General features: G+C 49.3%; 1 protein-coding gene across 5 annotated transcripts in view; it reads right to left on the bottom strand.

The window, feature by feature from the left end:
- The window catches only part of prkca (protein kinase C alpha), a 180,802-nt gene extending 163,444 nt beyond the window's left edge, over positions 1-17,358 (bottom strand). For 2 of the 5 annotated variants that reach the window (XM_033044136.1, XM_033044135.1), the window contains exons 1-2: positions 16,991-17,357; positions 16,130-16,161 (exon numbers count right to left, since the gene is read on the bottom strand). In XM_033044136.1, the coding sequence (XP_032900027.1) occupies positions 16,130-16,161; positions 16,991-17,175 (217 nt within the window). In that variant the 5' untranslated portion in view covers positions 17,176-17,357. Of the gene's footprint in view, positions 1-16,129; positions 16,162-16,990 lie in introns of all 5 variants that reach the window. The other 3 variants (XM_033044137.1, XM_033044138.1, XM_033044134.1) reach the window with 2 other exon arrangements.
- Between the last annotated feature and the right edge of the window lie 2,166 nt (positions 17,359-19,524).

Here is a 19,524-nt window from a genome sequence, read left to right as displayed (position 1 = left end):
TGGCATCGAGGCAGCAGCTCTACCTGCTGCACCACTGTGTAGCCTCAGGTTCCAGGAAACCTGGAGGCAAGACTTTGAGCAAGACAGAGACAGGCAGACGTTCACATGATGCGAGAGAGGACAAGAGCCAGAAAGCGGAGCAGAGGGACTGCAAGACAGACAGATGGGCAGGTGTTGCCAGCATTTATCTCTTTAAATATGTTTGATCCATTATTAATCCACCAGTGATCCCATGGTTCAGTGGCTTAAGATGTGGGAAGTGGAGAAGGAGAATGGATTAGTGCAATATTAAACGACTGTAGTCACTCAGCCCGTGGCTTTACTTGTCAACCTTAAAGGCCTGTCCCACTTTCGCATCCTTTACAGGCAACTGCCAGCACCCGTGATACATTGAACATTTCGGCGACCTGTTGAAAATTCAGCAGCGACCAGAAAGACACTATGGCTCTTCGGAGACCTCTCACGACCATACAGGCGACCCCTGGCGGCATGTCGGGTGACCTCTCACGACCACGGTCGTGAGAGGTCTCCTATGGTCGTGAGAGGTCACCTGCGACATGTCGCCAGGGGTCGCCTGTATGGTCGTGAGAGGTCTCTTATGGTCGTGAGAGGTCTCCAAAGAGTCGTAGCGTCTTTCTGCTTGCCGCTGAATTTTCAACACGTTTAAAAATTCGGCGACCTATCACGGGTGCAGGCAGTCGCCTGTAATGGTCGCGAAAGTGGGACAGGCCCTTTACTCTGATCCCATTGCCTTCAGAGCAGACAGTGCACCAGACAACAACCCATGTTAGAAACGTTGGAAACAAAACAGATGCAATTTGCATTACAAGATACAGTTGGGCGAGACTTTGGCCAGGCAGTATTATTGTGTTCACTGTTGGCCACCCTCCTATGGACACACTAGAGGCAGGAAGCAGTCATCGGCAAGGAAAGGGTTAATATCTGACCGCCTAAAGCAGCATTTCTCAGACTTACAGAAAAAGCATCCCATGCAGATAAAAATCATGACAGCTCCACAACCACAAGCCAGAGCATCAAACTAGAACCCTGAGATCGAGTCAGGAGAAAGGCCGCAGACGGCAGAGGCCAGGCTTCAGTGGGTAACCACCTCACAGAGTCAGCATCAAACGCCAGCGCGGGGAGAGGCCAGGCTCACTGTGTAGGGAAGAACTGCAGACGCTGGTTTAAATCGTAGGTAGACACAAAATGCTGGAGTAACTCAGCGGGGCAGGCAGCATCTCTGGTGAGAAGGAATGGGTGATGTTTCAGTCTCGAGCCGAAACGTCACCCATTCCTTCTCCCCAGAGATGCTGCCAGTCCTAGAATATTTATCCTCAGTCAATAAACAATGAAGGCGCTGAAAGCAAAAGCTGGTCATTTCCCACAATGCTGCAGAACATTCCTAATTGGCTACAAAGATCTTTGGGATGTTGAGGACATGATAGGAACTACACAAATACAAGTCTTTTGTTTTTCCTGTCGAGGGTATCAAGTGATCAACAACAACTTTCATTCTCAAACCCTTCAGACACAGGCTTCTCTGCTTCACCACCAAGTCCACCGTAAACTCCGCAGAAAGTGGACGAGCACGACAGCCATCAGTGGACAGTTATCCAGTGACACATAGATTCTCCATTTACCATCAATAAATGGATGTAGCGACATGTCATGCCATGAATAAATACGTTATCAAAACAGATCACCTTCAGTCCATGGGAGTTTATTTTACTGGACATCGGAAACTGTTACAAATGAGGACAAGATGCATAAAGGGCCTGTCCCACTTAAGCAAATTTTTTCGGCGACTTCCGGCACCCGTCACATTCACAGCAGGTCGCCGAAAAATTTAAACATGTTGAAAATCCAACGGCGACCAGAAAAAGGTACGACTCTTTGGGCAACTACTATGGAAGTTATAGAAGACTTAATTAAGACATCTATCATACACAGCAGATGTCAGCTATTTTACATAATCAGCTTATTGTACTCAGACTCACGTGATTGTTAGTTTTGCAGCACTTAACATTTATCTAGTCATCAGGGTATTAAACAAGTACTTATTTTTACTTTTGTATCTGTATTCTTAATAAATACATTTGTATCTTTGTGTGTAAACGTATAAACCAATATGTAACAATGTAATCTGAATTATGATGTAATATGAATACAATGTAATATGAAACAATGTAGTCTGAAGAAGGGTTTCGGCCCGAAACTTTGCCTATTTCCTTCGCTCCATAGATGCTGCTGCACCCGCTGATTTTCTCCAGCTTTTTTGTGTAACAATGTAATATGGTGTGTGTAGCCTTGGCTTTAATTGGCTTTAACTGAAACATAATGGTGGCAGGACAAGCTGGGACATTAGAAGTTAATTTAAGGGTGGCGAGTGAGGGACGAGATATGGACGGGAAATGTAAAGTTTAATAAGACTGAACCAAGGTCGGATGTAATGGTGGCGAGACAGTGAATATTAGAATCGAAGATAGATTGATGCGAAAGGAGAACAGCAAGGGAGATAAAGAAGCAGAGATAGGGCTAAAGAACTGAAATAAAAACTGCTTGTTTTCTGTGGATCGGAGAGCAATTAGAGAACGGACAGATGCTGTCATCTCTGAATGTTCCAGCCGGTGTTTGCAAATAAAGGCTTTCGTCTTCTTGAAGAATTCTCCGTGACTGTGTCATCTTATCCAACTTTAAGTCTCTGAACCACGACACTACTCACGACCATACAGGCTTCACCCCGCGACATGTCGACACGTGACGCCTGTATGGTGGTGAGTAGTCGCCCGAAGAGTCGTACCTTTTTCTGGTCGTCGCTAGATTTTCAACATGTTGACATTTTTCGGCGACCTGCTGCGACTATGACGGGTGCCAGCAAGTCGCCGAAAAAAATCGTGTAAGTGGGACAGGCCCTTCAGATATTCTGTTTTTAAAAAGACAGTGGACGAGAAATAAGACTGAGTTCCCCTCAGACCAATGCAGTCGCTGCATTCAGGTGGAAGAACTGCAATTACAAGGTGCAGTTTGCCAGCTCAGGATATCACAATGCACCTGTAACCATTACATCTAAAGCATAAGACTGCCAACAATGTGTACAGCCCGACAGCCAAGGTCCCCAAGAGGAATAGGTTAATGACCAGAATCATCTTTACCGATAACGTTGAGAAATCGGTATCACACTAGAGGCAGGAAACATGTTTACGATGTTGGGGGAGTCCAGAACCAGGGGCCACAGTTTAAGAATAAGGAGTAAGCCATTTAGAACGGAGACAAAGAAATGCTTTTTCTCACAGAGAGTGGCGAGTGTGGAATTCTCTGCCTCAGAGGGCGGTGGAGGCAGGTTCTCTGGATGCTTTCAAGAGAGAGCTAGATAGGGCTCTTAAAAATAGCAGAGTCAGGGGATATGGGGAGAAGGCAGGAACAGGGTACTGATTGGGGATGATCAGCCATGATCACATTGAATGGCGGTGCTGGCTCGAAGGGCCGAATGGCCAACTCCTGCACCTATTGTCTATTGCAGCTGAACAAAGGGTGGTCTTGTGCACACTAGCTGCTGTCCAAACCTGGGCTGCCACACTTTACGTAATGTTATTAAAGTGATCAGCATGATAGGAGCACGAGCAAGGGGATTTGACAGCTGCAGATGTCACTGAACGGTGATTCACAGAATCCAAAGTAAAACCTGGGCTGCAACCAGATGCAATTTAATTTGGGGAAGTGAGCTTTGACAGAGAAGCAGATTACTGAATGGTTGAGAGTTCATCCCAGCCAGCAGGACGATGGCCGAGAGCCTGCAAATGCCAGGTGTTTGGAGGTGGACGCGGACAGAACATGGCAGCACAGTGACGCAGCGGGTAGAACAAAAATGCCTTCTCCACTCATCACCTCCAAACACAGCCACCCTTCTCTCCTCCACCCAATGCATCTGCCAACTGACCCTCTCCCCTGCCACCAGCTTTCTCCCCTCTGCTCCATCAACCTGAATAAGGGTCCTGACCAAGATCATCATCATCATCATCATCATCACCATCGTTGAAAACATCAAAGGGCACGGTGCCTTACAGTGCTGTGTACGACAGTGGTCACAACTTCTACTGAAGTGTGGATGGCCGTCGGCTCGCTAGGAGCCCACCCGCCCTTTGACAGGTCTGGTTTTTGGCCCTGCTGGGGGTCCACAGCCCCCTCCTCACCTGGCAAACCAGGTGGGGGAAGATGGTTTAGTCGCCGATTATCCGACCATGGAGCAGGTAGCATGGGATTACATGGTACCCGTGGCGGGGGTGGGGGGGGGGGTGGGGTGAGAGGAACTCCCCCCCGACCAAAAAGATTTCCCTCCACACACCACAACATTCGTTGAGCAGTTTGTTCTTTGCTCAAGATCAGCAACATCTGTAGTCTAATGTCTCCAATTAACGTTTAAGGTCTGGAACACTTAGTTTAGGGATACAGAGCGGAAACAGGCCCTTCGGCCCACCGAGTCCACACCGACCAGCGATCCCTGCACACTGTGCCTATCCTATCCTGGCGACAATTTATCACTTTTAAACAAAGCCAATTAACCTACAAACCTGTACGTCTTTAGAGTGTGGGAGGAAACCGGAGCACCCAGGGAAAACCAACAGGGAGAATATACAAATTCCAAACTTCATTCGATCTCCCTCCCCAAGGATGCTGCCAGACCAGCTGTGATTCTTCAGCATGTCCTGTTTATGGTTGGAACGTCCCACATCAAGAGTGTTCAAAAGTCACATGCACCAGCATTGGAACAATGACCTCTTTACTTGCAGCAGCATAACAAGCCTGGAAATACAATACACATTGATTTTCACAAAGCTATTACAGCTGTGGGAGAAACCAGTCCTGACCAAAGGCTTTTAGTGGGTGAAGTGGTCTCCTCTCCCTGTCGGAAGCCCAAATAGTTCAGCCACTTGGCCTAAAGTTGAGCTACAGACAGACGTGACATTTACTGGCCAGGGAGAAGAAACTCTCGGTGACAAAGTGTACAATAGACAAGCCTCGAGTCTACAGCCACACAGGTTAAGACAGCTCCAGGACCAAGCTCAAATGGATCAGACTCACCCCACCCCCCTGTGCAAGAAATGTCCATGACTGCACACTCCTGAGACAAGCAGGGCTGCTGTGTTTGGTACACGCATCCCAGCTGCCCCCACCTTTCCTGCTGTCTGCCTTGGTCGCCACCACGCACCCTTCCCCACAACCCCCCCCCCCCCTTATCAATGCCTTTATATTGAAACCAGGAATTTAATGGGCCTGTCCCACTGTACGAGCTAATTCAAGAGTTCTCCAGTTTCCTCTAATTCGAACTGGGAGAATTACGGTAATAGCCGCTCGTAGGAACTCGGGGCTCTCGTGGACATTTTTCAACATGTTGAAAAATCTTCACGGGTCTTCTCGAGCTTACCACGTTTCCCCTAGTACCTGCCGTTAGCGTTGCAACCGCTAAGAGACGTCCCGAGCTCCGACGTACCCGCTACGTACATTCTACGTGCTTACCACGAGTTAGATTTTTTTTTTTAAACTTAGGAGAGCTCTTGAATGATCTCGTACAGTGGGACAGGCCCTTTACCCCGAACCGCTGAATTATTCCAGCACTCTGAATGCCTTTATAGACTTCCGATCGAAGTCTCCCCTCATCCGCCAACGTTCCAGAGAAAACAATGCATGTTTGTCCAACTTCTCCCTGTAACTAATACCCCTGAAGCCAGGCATCATGCTGGTAGACCTCTTCTGCACCCCCTCCAAAGCCTCCATGTCCTTCCTGATGGGGTGACCAACACTGCAAATACATCCCCTGTCAACAAGCACCACTATTGCACAGCAGGTTATAGGACAAAGCTTAAAGTTTTCACCAGGTACAAGATTTCACTCAACTCTTCTTGTGCAGCGAGACAGGAACAGAAGTACTTGGTGTGGGGACACTAGATTAATAGATAGTAGGCCATTCAGCCCTTCGAGCCAGCACCGCCATTCAATGTGATCATGGCTGATCATCCACAATCAGTACCCCGTTCCTGCCTTCTCCCCATATCCCCTGACTCCGCTATCTTTAAGAGCCCTATCTAGCTCTTACACATCGAATGCGCTATCTAATCCCAACACATTAGTGATCAGTCAAGCTCAAGAAACATGGGCTCGCACACGAACAGATAAAGATCTTCATGATGACAAGAGAGTGGGAGGGATTTGAAAGGTTTCTAGTCGAGGCAATTCATTTTGGAGTTGTGCTAATGGTTGACAAGTTGCCGCAAGGGAAACAGAGCGATGCGCTGACAAGAGTGGAACGAGCACTCAGACAACATCCAAGGAGAGGGTGGGTGAGACCGGAAGCGGTCAGTGTCCGCTGCGCTGACGTTTCTACATCACACAGCACCCAAGAGAACGAGTTCTCGAACTAGTTTCATGGGCCTGTTCCACTATACGAGTTTACCCAAGAGCTCTCCTGAGATTTAAAAAAAAAAAATCAAACTCGTGGTAAGCACATAGAATGTACGTAGCGGGTACGTCAGAGCTCGGGACGTCTTAGCGGCTCGTAACGCTAACTGCAGGTACTAGGGAAACGTGGTAAGCTCGTGAAGTTTTTTCAACATGTTGAAAAATGTCCACGAGAGCCACGAGTACCTACGAGCGGCTATTACCGTAATTCTCCGAGTTCGAATCAGGGGAAACTCAGGAGAACTCTTGAATTAGCTCGTACAGTGGGACAGCCCCATCACTGTCCTCGAGTTAATGTCACTATTTGTTTGTCCGTTGACAACTTCCCCTCAGCTAACAATGAACCATTCAACATTTTCCTTCATCATCGTCCCCTTTGACTGTCACTTTCACGATATCTCTATGTCTCCCTCTCCCTCGACTGTCTGAAGAAGGGACTCGACCTAAAACATCACCCATTCCTTCTCTACAGAGATGCTGCCAGTCCCGCTGAGTTACTCTAGCATTTTGTGTCTATCTTGGATCACAATGGTTTTGTTATTCAGTATTAACAGCCTTAGAATGGATACAGAAATGTAGACACAGGGAACTGCAGATGCTGTTTTACCGAGAAAGTGCTGGAGTAACTCAGCAGGTCAGGCAGCATCTCTGGAGAACATGGATGGGTCCCAACCATTTTGGTTCGGGACCCATCTTCAGACTCTCACCCTGCCCCCCCCCCCCCCCCCCCCCCCCCCACCTTTGAAGACTGAAGGGTCTGAAGAAGGGGCCGGGCCCAAACATTGCCATGTTCTTCAAAGATGCTGCCTGACCCGCTGAGTTACTCCAGCACTTTGTGTCTTTGGTTTTAAACCAGCATCTACAATTCCTTGCATCTCCTATTTTCTTATGTTTAGTCAAAAGTCAAGAATGTTTGGAAAAGAGGAGTCAAAGCATCAGATGTATTAGAGAGTATAGTCATGAGGGCCCTATCAGGGCAAATAGTAAACATACATTTTGTTTGATGCATCTTTTTATAGGAAACAGCAGGACAGTTAAACACCGATTACACAAAGGCTGTTCATGCATGGGGACTGACAGTGTTAGAACAGCCTCGGAAAATTACTGTATAAAATTATTCTATCAGAAGATTTTTTTGTAAAAGCTGATAGAATTTTCACAGCAGTTTTTTTTTTAAGTCTGTAGGAACAGCGAGGTAGTTTAAAGAGTGTTTTACACATCCATTCCCACCATCACACGCATGAGGGGTGAAGGAGAGGGGCAGTGAACAAAGACTTGCACGTTCAGCACAGAATGAAGATGTGCAGCACCAAGGCAGCATGGGGGAGAGCTTGCATTTAGAACAATGCCTCAGGTGCAGGCTCGGGATGACTGTTGTCACGTTTACCAAGGTGCAGCCACATGCTTTGTTTTAACCATGTAACAATTACAGCAGGGAAGCAGGCCATCTCGGCCCTTCTAGTCCTTGCCAAATACTTACTCTCACCTAGTCCCATCTACCTAGATTATGAAAGAAAACTGGCAGGGAACATAAAAACTGACTGCAAAGGTTTTTATAGATATGTGAAAAGAAAGAGATTAGTTAAAACAAATGTAGGTCCCTTGCAGTCAGAAACAGGTGAGTTGATCATGGGGAACAAGGATATGGCGGACCAATTGAATAACTACTTTGGTTCCGTCTTCACTAAGGAAGACATAAATAATCTGCCGGAAATAGCAGGGGACCGCGGGTCAAAGGAGTTGGAGGAATTGAGTGAAATCCAGGTTAGTCGGGAAGTGGTGTTGGGTAAATTGAATGGATTAAAGGCCGATAAATCCCCAGGGCCAGATAGGCTGCATCCCAGAGTACTTAAGGAAGTAGCTCCAGAAATAGTGGATGCAGTAGTAATAATCTTTCAAAACTCTTTAGATTCTGGAGTAGTTCCTGAGGATTGGCAGGTAGCAAACGTAACCCCAGTTTTTAAGAAGGGAGGGAGAGAAAACGGGGAATTACAGACCAGTTAGTCTAACATCGGTAGTGGGGAAACTGCTAGAGTCAGTTATTAAAGATGGGATAGCAGCACATTTGGAAAGTGGTGAAATCATTGGACAAAGTCAGCATGGATTTACAAAAGGTAAATCATGTCTGACGAATCTTATGGAATTCTTCGAGGATGTAACTAGTAGCGAGGATAGGGGAGAACCAGTGGATGTGGTGTATCTGGACTTCCAGAAGATTAGTATACAAACTTAAAGCACACGGCATTGGGGGTTCAGTATTGATGTTAATAGGGAACTGGCTGGTAAACAGGAAGCAAAGAGTAGGAGTAAACGGGTCCTTTTCACAATGGCAGGCAGTGATTAGTGGGGTACCGCAAGGCTCAGTGCTGGGACCCCAGCTATTTACAATATATATTAATGATCTGGATAAGGGAATTGAAGGCAATATCTCCAAGTTTGCAGATGACACTAAGCTGGGGGGCAGTGTTAGATGTGAGGAGGATGCTAGGAGACTGCAAGGTGACTTGGATAGGCTGGGTGAGTGGGCAAATGTTTGGCTGATGCAGTATAATGTGGATAAATGTGAGGTTATCCATTTTTGTGGCAAAAACAGGAAAGCAGACTATTATCTAAATGGTGGCCGATTAGGAAAAGGGGAGATGCAGCGAGACCTGGGTGTCATGGTACACCAGTCATTGAAAGTAGGCATGCAGGTGCAGCAGGCAGTGAAGAAAGCGAATGGTATGTTAGCTTTCATAGCAAAAGGATTTGAGTATAGGAGCAGTGAGGTTCTACTGCAGTTGTACAGGGTCTTGGTGAGACCACACCTGGAGTATTGCGTACAGTTTTGGTCTCCAAATCTGAGGAAGGACATTATTGCCATAGAGGGAGTGCAGAGAAGGTTCACCAGACTGATTCCTGGGATGTCAGGACTGTCTTATGAAGAAAGACTGGATAGACTTGGTTTATACTCTCTAGAATTTAGGAGATTGAGAGGGGATCTTATAGAAACTTACAAAATTCTTAAGGGGTTGGACAGGCTAGATGCAGGAAGATTGCTCCCGATGTTGGGGAAGTCCAGGACAAGGGGTCACAGCTTAAGGATAAGGGGGAAATCCTTTAAAACCGAGATGAGAAGAACTTTTTTCACACAGAGAGTGGTGAATCTCTGGAACTCTCTGCCACAGAGGCCAGTTCATTGGCTATATTTAAGAGGGAGTTAGATGTGGCCCTTGTGGCTAAGGGGATCAGAGGGTATGGAGAGAAGGCAGGTACGGGATACTGAGTTGGATGATCAGCCATGATCATATTGAATGGCGGTGCAGGCTCGAAGGGCCGAATGGCCTACTCCTGCACCTAATTTCTATGTTTCTACCTGCACTCAGACCATAACCCTCCATTCCTTTCCCGTCCATATACCTATACAATTTATTTTTAAGTGCTAAAAACGAACCTGCCTCCAACACTTCCACTGGAAGCTCATTCCACACAGCTACCACTCTCCGAGTAAAGAAGATCCCCCTCATGTTGCCCCTAAACGTTTGTCCCTTAATTCTCAAATCATGTCTTCTTATTTGAATCTTCGCTACTCTCAATGGAAAAAGCTTATCCACGTCAACGCTGTCTATCCCTCTCATCATTTTAAAGACCTCTATCAAGTCCCCCCCTTAACCTTCTGCGCTCCAAAGAATAAAGACCTCTCTTGTTCAACCTTTCTCTGTAACTTAGGTGCTGAAACCCAGGCAACATTCTAGTAGCTTTTGCGAGCTACTGCGACAGATCAGACAACACGAGACATAAATACAACAAAGTCAAACTCAAGTACAATAGGCAGAGCAAAGGGGATGATGCAGAATATAGTTCTCAGCATTGTTGCGCATCGTTCCAGAGACAAAGTCCAATGGGGCGGAGGTAAATCGGACAGTACCCCAGCTTATGGAAGGACCTTTCAGAAGCCTAATAACAGAGGGGAAGAAGCTGCTCCAGAGTCTGGTGGTGTGTGCTTTCAAGTTTCGGCACCTTCTGCCGGACGGGAGCGGGGAGAAGGAGGAACGACTGGGGTGGGACAAGTCTTTCATTACGCCTGGACAGTCTAACGCACTTTACAACCGATGACGCCAGGAACATTGTGGTCACACAAACAGCAATGTGATAACTGGCACATTGATTTTCTACAATTTTTAAATGAAAACTAAAAATCAATACTGGCCCCGAAACATCTTCTTTGAATTAGTCACTTCAAACATTTAACTTCTACCGAAGGGGTAAACAGGGGCTCTGTTGAACATTTTATTCCCGAGTGTTCAAGAAGGAACTGCAGATGCTGGAGAATCGAAGGTAGACAAAATTGCTGGAGAAACTCAGCGGGTGCCGCGGCATCTATGGAGCGAAGGAAATAGGCAACGTTTCGGTCCGAAGCATTGCCCATTTCCTTCACTTCATAGATGCTGCCGCACCCGCTGAGTTTCTCCAGCAATTTTGTCTACATTTTATTCCTGAGGACAGCACCTCAGGCAGTGACCCTGGGCTGGCCCACTCGATGAACTAGCTGGGGTCCCTACACTGGGCCTCCATACAACAACATGCTGACTCAGAGAGGTACAGCAAGCCATTGTATGTATATATCCAACAGGACACAGAGTGCTGGAGTGACTCAGCAGGTCAGGCAACATCTCTGGAAACATGGATAGGTGACGGCTCGGGTTGGGTCTGAAGAAGGGTCAGGACCCGAAACGTCGCCTGTCCGCGTTGCCCAGAGATGCTGCCTGACCAGCTGAGTTACTCCAGCACTGTGTCTTTTTGTAGAAACCAGCATCTGCAGTTCCTTGTTTCTACATATATATCAAATGCTTGGTGCTCAGAAGCTGTGCTGTGGGCTCGGGTTAGTGTGGGAGCGTTAAGGGCCTGTCCCACTTGCGTGTCCTTGGCACGCAAATTATGCGACCTCGTGGTCGCGTTGAGCCTCGACGATCTCACGAAGGTCGCCCGCGACTTCATTCGCCCGCACAGCCGTCTGGAGCGCGTAACGTCATTTGAAGATGGACACAAAGCTGGAGTAACTCAGCGGGACCGGCAGCATCTCTGGAGAGAAGCAATGGATGACGTTTCAGGTCGAGTCTTCAGTCTGAAAAGAAGGGTCTTGACCTGAAACGTCACCCATTGCTTCTCTCCAGAGATGCTGCTGGTCCCGCTGAGTTACTCCTGCATTTTGTGTCTATCTTCAATTTTCTTGGCCCCGCTCCTTGAGTAGAAGTGGGGGCTGATCCGGACCGCAACGGCCGTGAGCCCCAGGCCGAGCTCAGCGATCGTTTGCCTGCTTCTGCTGCTGTTGGAGGTGAGACGTTGCGTCGCGCCAGGATCTTGGGCCTGTCCCACTTTGGCCGTCAGTTCCGCGACAGGCCATTGGCGTGCAAGGATTTTGTTCACTACAAAAATGTCGGAGCCCCGCGCGATGTCGTGCTCAACTACATACCCCTCCGTGCTTCTAAGTGGGACCCGCCCCGCGCAGCCATACGATGCACGTGCGCCTCAACGTGACCACGAGGTCGCGTAATTTGCGTGCCAAGGACACATAAGTGGGACAGGCCATTTAATGTGCGACCAGTTAACTCAAAGTGTTTTCTTCAGAGTCACTGGCCTCCAGAATGAACAGACATTGAGGAAGGATTCAATGCAATCTTTACACAGGGAGCGCACAAGCAGCTCTGGGGGAATCCGACACTTAGTCAGGGTCACGAACAAGCTGTTCCTGTCGTCAGTCAGAAGACAAAAATATGTCCCATTGCAGACCAGACAGGCGCAGCTGGTAGAGCTGCTGCCTCGCAGCGCCAGAGACCCATGTTCGATCCTAACCTCGGGTACTGCCTGTGTGGAGTTTGCACGTTCGCCCGGTGACCGCGTGGGTTTCCTCCGGGTGCTCCAGTATCCTCCCACATCTCAAAGCCGTGTGGGTTTGTAGGTTAATTTGCCCCAGCGTGTAGATGACGTAGAACTAGTGTGAACGGGTGGCCGATGGTCGGCGTGGACTCGGTGGGCAGAAAGGCCCGTTTCCATGCAGTCTGTCTCTTTCAACCCAGGCCGCAGACTCTGCCTCCACTGCTCTCTCCGGGCGAGACTGCAGACTCAGGGAGGGAGTGAGTGGGGAAGTCACTCCCGCCGGGCGAGGGAAGACCGTCCACTCGTGGCCTGTGGACTTCAGGAGCCGCAGTCTCAGGTAAGAAGTGGGCTATTCGGAGCCGAACTCCATGCCGCTGAGAGAGTTCTTCCGTTCCGACGTCGGAGTTTCGTCGTTACGGCGAGAGGGCCTGAAACATCGCGGGAGCAAAGGTCCCGATCACGGGCGAACAAAGAGGAAGATGACTGAACTTTATTGCCTTCCCTCAGTGGGAAACGTTGATTCTGCTGTGGGAGATATTGATGTTAAATCCTATTGTGTACTGTTATTTTCCTTGTATCGCAACTCAAATCTCACTGTACCAATTGGTGCATGTGACAATAAATGTAACTTAAGCTTGAATTCTACCCTCCCGTGGTGCCCCCCACGGGGGGGGGGGGGGGGGGGGGGGTCAACAAACACAATAGACAATAGGTGCAGGAGTAGGCCATTCGTCCCTTCGAGCCAGCACCGCCATTCAAAGTGATCATGGCTGATCATCCACAATCAGTACCCCGTACATGCCTTCTCCCCATATCCCCCGACTCCGCTATTTTTAAGAGCCCTATCGAGCTCTCTTGAAAGTATCCAGAGAACCTGCCTCCACCGCCCTCTGAGGCAGAGAATTCCACAGACTCACCACTCTGTGAGAAAAAGTGTTTCCTCATCTCCGTTCTAAAAGGTTTACTCCTTATTCTCAAACTGTGGCCCCTGGTTCTGGACTCCCCCAACATCGGGAACACGTTTCCTGCCTCTAGCGTGTCCAAGCCCTTAACAATCAACAGGAAAGATCCCCCGGCACTCCGCTGGAAGACGGCACAGGAGATTTCCCCAGAATGTCTCAGCCGATTTGTACCCCCAGTTCACCTAACCGAATCACAACAACTTTGCCGATGAGAATCACACCCGTCTATAGAACACCGCACCGGCACAGACAGGCCCTTCAGCCCATAAGGCCCATGCCCAATAAGTTAATCTCCTCTACCTACACATTCAATGGTGCTTCAATGGTACTTTATTGTCAGTGGACACAAAATGCTGGAGTAACTCAGCGGGACAGGCAGCATCTCTGGAGAGAAGGAATGGGTGACCCGAAACGTCACCCATTCCTTCTCGCCAGAGATGCTGCCTGTCCTGCTGAGTTACTGCAGCATTTTTGTGACTACCTTAGATTTAAACCAGCATCTGCAGTTCTTTCTTACACGGTACTTAATTGTCACATGTATCCAGATGGAGTGCAAGGCTTTGTTTTGCATACAATTCAGTAGAATCGGACTCACAACCACATCCAAGAACAAGAACGCGACAGATTTAGTGCAAGAATAGCAGATTGCATCAGTGCACCGATCTTCCACTACAAGCATTAATGACCCTGCTGTACAGGGGGATGATTGTGCTAACGAGTAGCAAGATGTGACTGAATTGTACGCAACAAATGACAATATAGCACCAGTGCACGTGCAGGCAGAGGAGATCAGACAAGTCTACGGGATAAGCACGGTTAGGCAGCATGGTTAGGCAGCACGTTAGGCAGCATGGGCGAGCTGGGCTGAAGGCCCCGTTTCTCTGCTGAATGACTCCAACGAGCAACCCCCCCCCCCCAAAAGACTTAATCAAGTCTCCATTTCAGCAGAAAGCTCCACTTCCTGATTTGCAACTGGAAAATGCAACAGTGCGTTGCCATAAAGCGTCAATTCTTAACGGCAACGAGGGGGGGGGGGGCAAAGCCAACTGGAAAATGGCAACCTTAACCCAGACTACAAAATGATCGTGGCCTGGTTCAGCAATTTGAACGTCCGGGAGCAGAAACGTTGTGACCACTGCCCAGTCCATCACCGGCTCTGACCTCCCCACCATCGAAGGGGATCTATCGAAGTCGCTGCCTCAAAAAGGCAGTCGACACCATCAAAGACCCACACACCACCCAGGCCACACACTCATCTCACCATCGCCATCAGGAAGAAGGTACAGGAGCCTGAAAACTGTAACGTCCAGGATCAGGAACAGCTTCTTCCCTACAGCCATCAGGCTGTTAAACACGACAACAAATAAGCTCTGAACTACAATAGACTATTATTATTATTGCACTACATTTGTTATTTATTGAGTATGTGTGTGTGCGCATGTATACACACACACACTGAAGTTTCTTTGCTTGCTAATGCATTTCTTGGATATGTGGTAAGATTTGTAGCAAAGGCCAGTCTGAAAAGCACATTTTGCAGAGGCCTTGATGGTAAAGGAAGAACAGCAACAAGCGCTCGCACAAAAGTAAAAATGCCATCTTTAATATAAAAACATTAAAACCGCATTCAGGTCATTTGCAAAGTTATTTTTACGAAGCAATCAAGCCACTGGCATTTTCTCCATGGAGTAATGCTCCGATTCGGACGCAGAGGCGCAAGTGAACATTTCTAAAACAGTTCAATCTGAAACAAAGATAGACACAAAAAAGCTGGAGCAATTCAGCGGGTCAGACGGCATAGACAATAGACGCAATAGGGACAATAGACAATAGACACTGATTGGTGATGATCAGCCATGATCACATTGAATGGCTCGAAGGGCCAAATGATCATCCCCAAACAGTACCCCGTTCCTGCCTTCTCCCCATATCCCCTGACTCGGCGTCTCTGGAGAAAAGGAATAGGTGACGCTTCAGGTAGAGAAGGGTCTGGACCCAATCCCCTTTCTCCAGAGATGCTGTCTGACCGACTGAATTACTCCAGCTTTTTGTGTCTATCTTCAATTGAAACCATCACCTGCAGTTCCTTCCTACACATTCAATCTGAAGCAATAACAGCTCTCGATTTCTGGCACAGAGGACTTGCTGGACGAGTAGGAACTGTGAACCAGGCAGGCTGGGGGGGGGGGAGAGAGGATCAGGTAGGTCACAACTTGGTTCTGTTTTTATAACTAGTAGCAGAGATGTGACGTCTATAGCGCTGTGACATTTGTGCACCGTGGGTTACTGTGAGGTGTTACTTGGGGGGCATTGTTAAATTGATGTCATTAAGAGGGTTTCGAGTCATTCCCGTTTTTTTTCTTCAAAACAGCATCTCGGAGCAATTTATTTTTAAATTGTGTTTTGGCGAAAGCAAGCAGAGGGAGACCATGAAATCTGCAACTGCAATAGACACGCAGAGAGACTGAGAAAGTGTCTCGACCTAAAACGTGACGTCGCGCCTGTCCATTCCTTCGACCAGCTGAGTTCCTCCAGGCCACGTATTAACACTCTCTGCACTCATCCAAGCATCAACAGGAACGAGTTGCAGACGCCGGCCTCCACGATAACCAACAACTAGTATCAAACATTTCACCAGGGCTTCCTGGTTGCCACAAGGCAGCGGGGAGAAGGGAGCTCACGGCGGAAACTCAGAAGGCAGGCGATACACACAAACTGAAAGACTTCCCTCTTTTTTTTCCGCCTTGCAAGTTACACCCAAATGACTCTCCGGCTCTCTGGTTCCCTGTCGCCGCCGACATGGAATAAGTTTTGCAACAAAAACCATCATCACCCGCCCCGCCGCACGGCTCCCTTACCTTGACACTGAAATCCCTGCTTCCCGAAGCCCCTGCAAAACAAAACAAAATAACAAACATCAGGAGGTAAAACAAGTAGGGAAGAGGAATTAAAACAGCGCGATGTTAACCAATACACAAGTCAGGAATGTATACACACACAACACAGGAGAAGTTGGGGGCGAGGAGACGCCAGGGTAAAGGGGGGGGGGGGGGGGGAGTTGTTCCAAGAGACGGGGGGGGGGGGGGGGGGTTGCAAAAGGCAGGGGGAGTTGCAAGGAGGAGGGGGGGGTTGCGCAAGAGGGGGGGGAAGGGTGTGCAAGAGGGGGGGGAAGGGTGTGCAAGAGGGGGGGAGGGTGTGCAAGAGGGGGGAAGGGTGTGCAAGAGGGGGGAAGGGTGTGCAAGAGGGGGGAAGGGTGTGCAAGAGGGGGGAAGGGTGTGCAAGAGGGGGGAAGGGTGTGCAAGAGGGGGGAAGGGTGTGCAAGAGGGGGAAGGGTGTGCAAGAGGGGGGAAGGGTGTGCAAGAGGGGGGAAGGGTGTGCAAGAGGGGGAAGGGTGTGCAAGAGGGGGGAAGGGTGTGCAAGAGGGGGGAAGGGTGTGCAAGAGGGGGGGAAGGGTGTGCAAGAGGGGGGAAGGGTGTGCAAGAGGGGGGAAGGGTGTGCAAGAGGGGGGAAGGGTGTGCAAGAGGGGGGAAGGGTGTGCAAGAGGGGGGGGGGGGAGGGTGTGCAAGAGGGGGGGAGGGTGTGCAAGAGGGGGGGAGGGTGTGCAAGAGGGGGGGAGGGTGTGCAAGAGGGGGGAAGGGTGTGCAAGAGGGGGGAAGGGTGTGCAAGAGGGGGGGGGAGGGTGTGCAAGAGGGGGGGAAGGGGGGAGAGAGGTGGCTCACCAGATGAAGTCGGTGCAGTGGCTGCAGAAGGTGGGCTGCTTGAAGAAGCGGGCGGTGAACTTGTGGTCTTTCACTTCGCACACGTTCTTCTGGCGCAGGGCTCCCTGCCGGGCGAACCGGTTGGCCGCGGGTTCGCTGCTGCTGCTGCCGCCGCCGCCGCTCTCGCTGCTCTCGGAATCAGCCATAATCCCAGCTCCAGCCCAACTCTCGACCCCCCACCCAGCCAGCCGGCCCCGAACCCCCAGCCTACTGGGCGGCGCAGGGACCCATGCACAGACGCGGCCGGGCTGAGTGAGAGCAGGACAGGGCTCAACCCTCGCTCTTTATCGCTCGCCTGTCCCCGGAGCTCCGCCCGGGAACCACCGCAGCGAAGCGTCAGAGAGCCCCGGGTCCCAGCACGGAGCGGCTCGACACTGCCCCCTGGCCCCAACGCGGAGGTGGTGCCGCGGCTCGACGTCGCCCCCTACTGACACAGACGTGGAACGGTTCAACACCGTCGCCTGGCCCCAGCGCGGTGCTGGTACCGTGGCTCGGCAAACGTCCCCCACTGGCCCCAACGCAGAGCGGCTCCACACCGCCCCCTGGCCCCAGCACGGAGCGACTCAACAACCCCCCCTCCTCGGCCCCACCCAGGAGCTAGTAGCGCAGCTCAACGCTGCCCTTCGTCCCAGCGTGGAGCAGGTCAACATCGCTAGTAGTGTGGATCGCCAACCTGGCCCTTGGCCCCAGCATGGAGCAAGAACCACAGCTTCATACTGCCCCTTGCCACCAGCGGGTCACATCACTCCCTGGCCTCAGAGTGGAGCAAGAACCTTTGCTCTTTGCCTCGGAGTCCTGCGAGTTGTTCTGATCCGATCAACTGAGTCAATCCCACCAATAAGTATTTGAGGCTTCTCTAAATCGACATGACAGCTGGTCAAAGGTGATATACTTAAAAAAAGGGGACCACTGGTGTCCTGAAATAACTGGCAATGTTACAACATTTTGAGATTTAAAAAATCAAGTCTGCAATTTATCCCATCAGACAAAGCATAAAAAGAAGTTTAATTTGACAACTAATTCACTTTCATATCTTCAGTATTAAAAAAGTTATGGCCATTTTCATACTCGGAAATTAGCATCTTTGATTTTCCATTGACTTAACACAAAAGCTGTGATCGAGGACAGTCTAAAGCCCATAACGTTATTAAAAATTAAGAGAACTGAAAGAAATGTTCAGTTATTCTAGATTGAAGCATTCTGAAACAAATATTAAACAATCTTACTTGGATGACCTGAAATTAAAACAAATTATTAGTTAGTTACCCAATTGTAGCTAATTCCAAAATTCAATTATTAGATCTAAACATCTATCCATTTCTTAAGGAAAGATTAACATTTTTAAATAGCCTAAGTGTCCAAAGAACATTCACACAAGAATTCACAATAAAACATGATTTTTAAATCTCATTGACATTAATTTATAGGCCAAATGGAAGGGATTTAGTGTTCAATTGCTGTAAATTAATGGCCATTTAAATCAGCTTGCCAGTGGGATTCTGTGGAACGCGCTGGTTTAGAACGCTGCCATTGCGGTGAATTTGTACTGCATGTCGGCATGAAAGATACTGCGGGATTGAATGGGCCCCCAAGTCAGCTACTCGCAACATAAAATTTTGTATAAAGGGATCTTAAGAAGCCCTTTTTAATGTAAAAATAAACAACCTACCTTGCCTTGTCCCCTACATGAGATCCGTCCCGTTGTCGGGGTTCGCGGCTTTAGAGGATGATTTTTAATCTACTATAACAATTAAATAACCCAATTTAGTTTAAAAATACCTGCAGCGAACGAATTTTGCAGCGATTTTTCGTCAGCAATTAAGTAGGCTGAACAACATCGATTTCAACAGCCTAGAGAAAATCACGTATTAAACCCGCCCCCCTCTCAAAGGCACCAAAGTCGCGCACACGGGCAGCGGCAGAACTGCAGCGCCGCTGAAGGTAAGTTTTGCAACATACCTACAATAGGGGCATTGCACGTAAGGTCATCGAATCAAAGGGCGTGACACACGGAGCAGCTCAATCCATATGGAGGACATGGCAGCTTCCGGCACACACTTAACACAGGGAACGCGTACCTTCTTACCTCTAAAAAAACGCCGAAATTGTCATTTTTGCACTATATTTGTGGGTACTGTCATTGAAAGTGGGAAGGTATCAGTATCTTTGCTCTGAACCCGAGCACCAAGGTGTAAGCGGCCGAAGGAGCGCATCCCTCGGGACAGCCCACTCTCCCCCCGGGGTCAGCGCTGTCTGGCCACGGCCGCCCTCCGCCCCTTCTCCCTCTGTGGGCCGCATTGTCACGGGCTGTGGGTCGCAGCGCCCGCACACGGGGTCGGGTGAAGCGGGGCCGGATGGAGCGGGGTTGCAGCTCCAGGCAACATCAGCTGCAGCAGAGTTGGGGACGGTCTGCTCCCTCCGCCCACCCAGAGTCACTGACCACGCTGCATCGGCACCCCGACCTCTTCCTCCCCCAAAGCTCCCCCCGACCCCTT

This window comes from Amblyraja radiata, chromosome 26, assembly GCF_010909765.2.
Source record: "Amblyraja radiata isolate CabotCenter1 chromosome 26, sAmbRad1.1.pri, whole genome shotgun sequence".
Classification (NCBI taxonomy): domain Eukaryota; kingdom Metazoa; phylum Chordata; class Chondrichthyes; order Rajiformes; family Rajidae; genus Amblyraja; species Amblyraja radiata.
This window is presented reverse-complemented; position numbering and strand designations above follow the sequence as displayed.